The sequence below is a fragment of the Lucilia sericata genome, unplaced genomic scaffold, assembly GCF_015586225.1.
Source record: "Lucilia sericata isolate MDLA Ls3-8-SP2 unplaced genomic scaffold, ASM1558622v1 Contig004097F_arrow, whole genome shotgun sequence".
Taxonomy (NCBI): domain Eukaryota; kingdom Metazoa; phylum Arthropoda; class Insecta; order Diptera; family Calliphoridae; genus Lucilia; species Lucilia sericata.
In genome coordinates this window covers 10,937-18,355 of record NW_023997142.1, presented here as the reverse complement: position 1 = coordinate 18,355, position 7,419 = coordinate 10,937, and the positions used below count along the sequence as shown (strand labels likewise).

The 7,419-nt window shown below is 38.5% G+C and overlaps 1 protein-coding gene across 1 annotated transcript; it reads right to left on the bottom strand.

The window, feature by feature from the left end:
* Window positions 1–633: 633 nt before the first annotated feature.
* Window positions 634–3,327, bottom strand: LOC119615101. The gene has a single exon (XM_037971174.1). It carries the CDS (start codon window positions 3,325–3,327, stop codon window positions 634–636), a length of 2,694 nt encoding a protein of 897 aa, XP_037827102.1.
* Between the last annotated feature and the right edge of the window lie 4,092 nt (window positions 3,328–7,419).

Below are 7,419 nucleotides of genomic sequence, written 5' to 3'. Positions count from 1 at the left end.
TGCATGGAGCCTATCGCTCATGTTCATTGCCAGGAATTTTCGGCATGTTCGTAGGGGATGCGGACGTTTACAGATTCTGCATGGAAATGTTTTAGACGATGAGCTGGATTGTATTTTTGGCATTTTGACCTGGAAAAGAAGTTAGTTAGAAAGAAAAGTGAATTTAAAACGAAATAACAAAACCGAAAAGGTTAAGACTGTGCAAACAGAAGTATGAGCTTTACGACGGGACGAGTTATGACGCCGCGTTGTGTCAATATATCAGCGACCCGTACACGATTGTCCGAACCTTGATATACTTTCGTACTCGACCTAGTCGCCAAGAGTTCGGTGGGAGATTCTCATCTTTTATAACGACCAGGGAGCCTTCTTGGAGATTAGGTTCTGGCCTTTGCCATTTTACTCGCTTTTGGAGTTCCTTTAGATACTCGTTTTTCCATCGGAGACAGAACTTCTGATGGATTAGCTTTAACCTCTGCCACCTATTTACTATGGAAATCGCGGATTCATTTATCTGGGGATCCACAGGAGCCAGGATTGGAGTCCCAATAAGGAAATGGCCAGGAGTTTAACGCAGAAAGATCCGTAGGATCAGTGGACATCGGAGAAATTGGCCTAGAGTTCAGACAGGATTCAATCTTGGATAGAAGTTGTCGAGAGTTCCTCATGTGTATATTTTAAACATCCGGTAGTTTTGCGGAAATGGGCTTTAAAGCTTTTCACACCAGCCTCCCATAAACCACCCATGTGAGGAGCGCCAGCTGGAATGAAATGCCAGGTGATGTTCTGATGAGCATAGTTTGCTTGGACTCTTTGGTAACTCGTTTGGAGAAATTCCTTGGCTAGGATTTTAGAAGCACCAACGAAGTTAGCACCATTGTCAGAATACAAGTGCAAAGGACATCCACGACGCGAGACGAATCGACTAAAAGCTGCTAGGAATGCAGGAGTAGAGAGGTCGGATGTTGCCTCTAAGTGGATCGCCTTAGTAGCGAAGCACACAAATACACACACGTACCCTTTAGTCATTCTGCAACCACGACCGGAATAACTTTTCACATCAAAAGGACCGGCAAAGTCCAAGCCAGTACGGGTAAATGGCCGCGAAATCTCGCTACGTTCTGTAGGTAGGGCGGCCATAATCTGTTTCTGACATCTTTTCTTGTAAAGTAAACATGGCTTGCAGTGATTTATGGTCGTCTTGATGAGATTTTTGGCCTTTGGGATCCAGTATTGCATACGTAGGAGACGTAGAACTAGTTGATTTCCACCATGCATGCTGATATCATGGATAAATCGGACTAAGAGTCTTCCGTATTGGGAGTTGTACGGAATAATAATCGGATACTTTTCGTTATAGGATAGGTCTGGGGATAACTCAAGTCTGCCACAGGATCGTATTAGGCCTTCTGGATCGAGAAAAGGATTAAGGTTCAGAAGCTTGCTGGATTTAGAAATCTCTTCTCTGGATGAGAGAGCTTTGTACTCATTAGGATAGGCGAATTTTTGACAAACGGAAATGAGTCGATCGCGAACGGAAACTATTTCGGAGCTAGAAAGTAATGTTGTTTCTCGATAGAAGTTGTAACGGAATCTCGGATGAGTTCGATAGAAGAATCGGTAGACATATGCCATTACACGCATTGCCTTGGAAAAGGAGGAAAATCTTTCTAGCAAATCTTCGAAGTTGGAGAAATAGGAGAAATGGACACGAATAGGTTTGACCTCAAGATCGGTAGCTGGAAGATTCGACATTTTGAAGTTTGGCCATTTAGATGTAGGTTCTTTAAGCCAAGATGGGCCAAACCACCAAAGATCATTTTGATTTACCTCTTGTGGACAAAGACCTCTACTTGCTAAATCCGCCGGATTTGCTTCAGAAACCACATGACCCCATTTGGAAAAGGGAACAATTTGTGTTATCTTGGAAACTCTGTTCGCGACAAAGGTAAGCCAGTTACACGGTGCTTTAGCTAGCCAAGAAAGCACAATTGTGGAATCCGTCCAACAGAATATATCGTAACTATCCACATCCAAACTGGGCAACAGACTGTCTATCATTTCAGCAAGCAAAAGGGCTCCGCAAAGTTCAAGTCTCGGAATAGACAGAGTTTTAATGGGAGCTACTTTTGTTTTGGACGATATTAGGTGGGTACTACTAGAGTTAGGAGTCGACACTCGAACATATAATGCAGCAGCGTATGCCTTTTCCGAGGCATCGCAAAATCCATGGAACTGGACTTCAGCTTTCGGAACATAATCAATCCATCGAGGAATCCGTATGGCATTGATTGTGGGATAATTGTCTTCGAATGCTTTCCACTGATTAAGGGTATCTGGAGCTAGGGTTTCATCCCAACCAGTGCCATCAATCCAAATTTTTTGCATGATGATCTTCGCTTGGACAATACACGGAGCTAGCCAGCCAGCGGGATCGAAAAGTTTCGCAATTTTCGACAAAACTTCTCTCTTCGTAAAATTTGATGACTCCTGGAATTGGCTCGCAATAAAGAAAAACTCATCTAGGCAAGCATTCCACCGAATGCCTAAAGTTTTTGCCGAGCTATAATCTTCAAATTTTAAGAAGTTTTCATGGAGAAGGAAATCAGAAGGAATATCTGCTAATATGCTCTGGGAATTGGACGTCCATTTTCTTAGATCGAACCCAGCTGATTTAAGTGCTTGAATTAGCTCATTTCTTGCTCTTATGGAATCGTTCTCAGAATGAGCACCGGCCAAAACATCATCGACATACATTGAGTTTCTCAGAATAGAACTAGCTATCGGATAAAGTCCTTGTACGTCGTCAGCTAGTTGCAGGAGAGTACGAATGGCCAAATATGGCGCACAATTAACCCCGAACGTGACCGTTTTTAATTCGTAGTCACAGATTGGACTGTTCGGGTTATCGCGGAATACGATTCGCTGATATGGAGTGTACTTAGGATCGACCAAAATCTGTCTATACATCTTTTGGATATCGGCATTAAAGACATATTTGTAGAACCGCCATTTAAGGATGAGAACCGTTAGGTCATTTTGCAAAATTGGACCAACATGTAACAAGGAATTTAAGCTAAGTCCATTGGATGAAGGAGATGAGGCATTGAAAACAACTCGGACCTTCGTAGTTACACTATCAGGCTTAATTACAGCATGATGTGGTAGATAGTAAAATTTAGGATTTGGAGTGCTTTCTGGAGTAATTGGAGAGCAAACTTTAGTCATGTGACCCAGTATTTCGTACTCTCGAACAACATTATCATATTCTACTTTTAGGTCCGGAGTTCGATTCAACTTAGCCTCGTTTCGGAGAAATTGTGCCATTGCACTAGACCTAGAATTACCTATATTTGGACATTTGAAACACTGTCTTTGAAAGGTAACGCTACTACGTATCTACCTTCAGAGTTTCTTGTAGTAGTACGAACAAATAGATCCTCACAAGCTCGGTCTGATGGAGACATAAAGTTCTTCTTTGGAAGATTCTCCACCTCCCAAAACGTGAAATTTCCTTATCTAGTGAAATTTCACAGAAATGAGAAACGATATTGAATTTTGGACGAGGGTTTTGGGACACAGGGCCGGTGAGGATCCAACCGAAAACTGTTTCTTGAGCAATTAGAGAATCACAAACTTTATGCCGAATACCCGAACCAATAATTAACGGGAAAATATCACCCCCAATTAAGATGTCTATCTTGGAGCTAGAATTAAATTTCGGATCGGCAAGTCGAATATCTGGAAGATGGGAAAATGTTTCACGAGGGATGGTTTGAGAAGGAAGATTTGATGAAAGTTGAGGAACTACGAGAGCTGTTACCGGGATCTCGATGTTCCTATCCAGATCAGTACCGAGGACGAGGTGGCATTGGCGTTGGACATTCGCGGAAATCGAGTTATTCAAACCCGAGATCTGCGCTTCGGTGCGCTCAAAAGGAAGCTCCAATTGGTTACATAACCGTTCGGAGATAAAAGTCCCTTCGGACCCCGAATCTATCAACGCACGAGCTGTAAATCTCTGACCCAAATGACAAATACGCACCATAGCTGTACCTAACAAAACACCCTTGCAGTTAGTAGCAAAACAAGCTTGAATTACATCGGAATTTGTTGCATTTGTGGACTGTATATTATTAGAGCTTGTTTGAACAAAAGGAATAGAATTGGGATTCAAATTAGATGTTTTATTAGAGCTCGAACTAGGAATAGGAGCACTTTCTGAATCTTTATGAAGTAGAGAATTGTGTTTTTTGTTACATGTAAAACATTTGTGTTTGCTAGTACAGTTTTCGGACGCTATGTGTCTTGGAAAAGCAATTCAAGCAAAGACCTTCCTTTTTGATCTCGCTCAATCTTTGATTGTGATTCATAGCTAAGAATTTTGGACATTTACGTATAGGATGAAAGTCCTTAGGACATAGTTGACATTTTGGAGCAGAAACCTTAGTTTGGAAACTATTCAACTTTTTCCCCGTAGCCGAATTAGAATGAAATTTGGGCTTAGAATCATTTCCCTTGGAACTGGCGGAATTTCGAATTTCGGACACGGATTCTAAAGTTCTGTGTCGATTGGTTAGGAAAGAATCTAATTCGGACCACTGGGGTATAGCCGTTTTATCTTTAAGTTGTTGCTCCCACAAGGTCAATGTAATTTCAGGAAGGCGACTTGTACAAAGGAAAACAAATATCGGATCCCATCCTTTTACGTCGATATCATAGAGTTTCAGAGCAGAAATGCTGGAGTTGATATCGCGCTGAATCTGTTTTAAGGCTTTACCTGACTCGGAAGAAATGATTTGTAAATTGAAAAGAACCCGTAACTGACCATTTACAAGGATCCTACGGTTCTCATACCGTAAGCATAAATCTCTCCATGCTAAATCGAAACCTTGGTGGGTTAATGGGCTTTTCTTAACGATTTCCCGAGCCTCCCCTTTAGTTTTCTGTGTAAGGTAGAACAGCTTTTCCACATTACTAGCGCGGGAGTTTGATATGACAGCGGAAAACAGATCGCGAAACGTAGGCCACGAAGCGTAATCGCCACCGAAGGTTTCAATTTCAATGGGCGGAAGATGGATACTATGACCATTTGTCGGCATGGGAGTAGCCTGGGAGGAACCTGAAGAAGCGATAGGGTCGGACACCGAAGGAACGACGACTGGAGGTGAAGGATGACGAAGCGCATCGGAAAGTTCAGACAGTCTTGTCAAGCAGTTGCAGTAAGTAGTATAAGTACTTTTGTATTTCTGTTTAAAGGATTCGAGATCCACTGGATCTTCAGTATCCTCTTCCTTTTCTACTTCTGCAACGAACTTGTCATAGGCTGCCTTCACATGTATCCAACTGGACTTGAGTTCATATCTATGGACTTCAAGTGCATGAAGGGAATTCACTGGATACCGATTATCGTTCAGGTCAGCCTCAAACTCGACAATACTGTCTGCCAAACGGATGAAATTATCTAACGACATTCTGATTTTACTGGTTTTTTTTTTTTCGAAATGTTGAAACGAAAAAAAAAAATAAGGAAAAAAAAGTTGTAAACTTTAGAACAACGGATTCGAATATCAAGTTGACTTTCAGAGGGAAAAATGAAATCGTCTAAATTGAATCGAATTTGACTGTAGAATTCAAATTAAATAAATTTTAATTTTAAGTAGCAGGAAATTATATAAAATCGTTCCTCAAATAACCTAAAATGCTGTAACGAATTCCAAAGGTACTGAAAACTCTGAATAAGTTTCAAATCAAATAGTGATCAGTAACCAAATAATCAAAAAAATCAAAGAATACGTTAAAAACTATTAATCATACGAGTAATTAAGAAAAATTGGGAAAATATGAATGCATACATTTAATTCTCTGAAGAAAATAAGCAATGTACTATTGAAATCAATCAGCTGTTTAAAGTATATAAGTTACCAAAAGTTCATTGACCCTTTTATTAATGGGAAAGGTACGAATTACACTGGAAGTTGTATATAATAATAGGTCTGTTTCCTCATTAAACATGAAAAAATATTTGAACTATTATTTTTGAAATTCCTGCAATTAAAAAATTATGAAATTTTAATTGTGAAAAAGAAGTTGCTCAAACTTAGTAAGCACCTAGTGGACAAAGGAATGAATTGCAAAAGAAATAGGAAACAGAAGGGCCAAAATAGGAGAATAACAAAAATTTGGTAACTTATGAAAGAAGTAAAAAAGGTTAACAAATAATATATGATATTTATTGTAAATAAATCTTTACGATTAAAAATAAAAGGAAAAATCTTCCACCAGAGTTAAATCGAAAACAAAAAATATACAATAGGTAGATTCCTAAAAAGTATAAACCATAATTCTTAAAAAAGAATATTTTTTCCCTTTAAAACAAATTTTGACCAAATTATAGCATAGACGCAGCTATGCAATTACCCGTATTACAACAATGCGTCTCTCCTTCCAATTAAAAATTTGGAAAAAAATGGAAAAAATACAAATACCAATGTGTTTTATTCTCTTGCTTTAACATGTACGCAAGAGATCAGCACTAATACACCAAACGTTGCAAATACAGAGTAAAGACCTGCTAATAAGAGAAATGCAACTCACTGCAAGAGATTAATTAGTAGGAGATGTGATGTAAATACAGCGTGCGACACAAGAAGGAGAAATGGACAAAGAGTATTTTGTGCGTAAGGGGAAATACTTTGATAAGAGTATCCTTATACACATAGGGTGGTTTTTTTGCAAATATTAAGAGAAGAGGAATTTTATATTTTTGGTGCAAACAAAGAGAGTGTATAAAAGATCAAAATTGCAAACAAAGAGTAACTACAAGGAAAGTACTTATAGGGAAATATATTTTAACAAATATATATTTAAGGGGAAGAGCTGAAAAGGAGAAAGTAAATTAAAGCATACATATGTACATAAAGAAATCATGCATAAGAGACTGAAAAAGAGAAAATGAAAAACACGCGGGAAAAAATCAAATTTAACGAAGAACACCCTACACTGGGACTGCACGTACCGATCGACTTTAGATTTGGACAATATGATTTTACTGGGTTTTGTGTAAATATTTATAGCTAAAAATTAACCCCACAAATTGAATGGTTTTACTTACGATTTCGTCGGACCGTGGTGATGAGAAACCTCTTTGGACAAATATGTCGATAATTCGTAGGGTGTTGCTCAACCTCTTTCTGTTTAGCACAATTCTTTTCGGCTATTTCACTTCTCCTTTTTGTTGTATTTTTTTTTTTTTTTTTTTAAATTAATCTTTTTTTTTCCAATTAACTTTCTTTCAAATTGAATTCTTTCCAATTTTTGTATACTTAATTTTTCTTAGTTTTTATTTTTTTAATTTAATATTCAAATTTTAATTAAATTTTTTCTCTCTTCGTAAAAAACTTAACCACCGATGAAATG

Coding starts and splice junctions, on each gene's coding strand:
- LOC119615101 (XM_037971174.1), bottom strand. CDS start 3,327: ATGGCACAATTTCTCCGAAACGAGGCTAAGTTGAATCGAACTCCGGAC.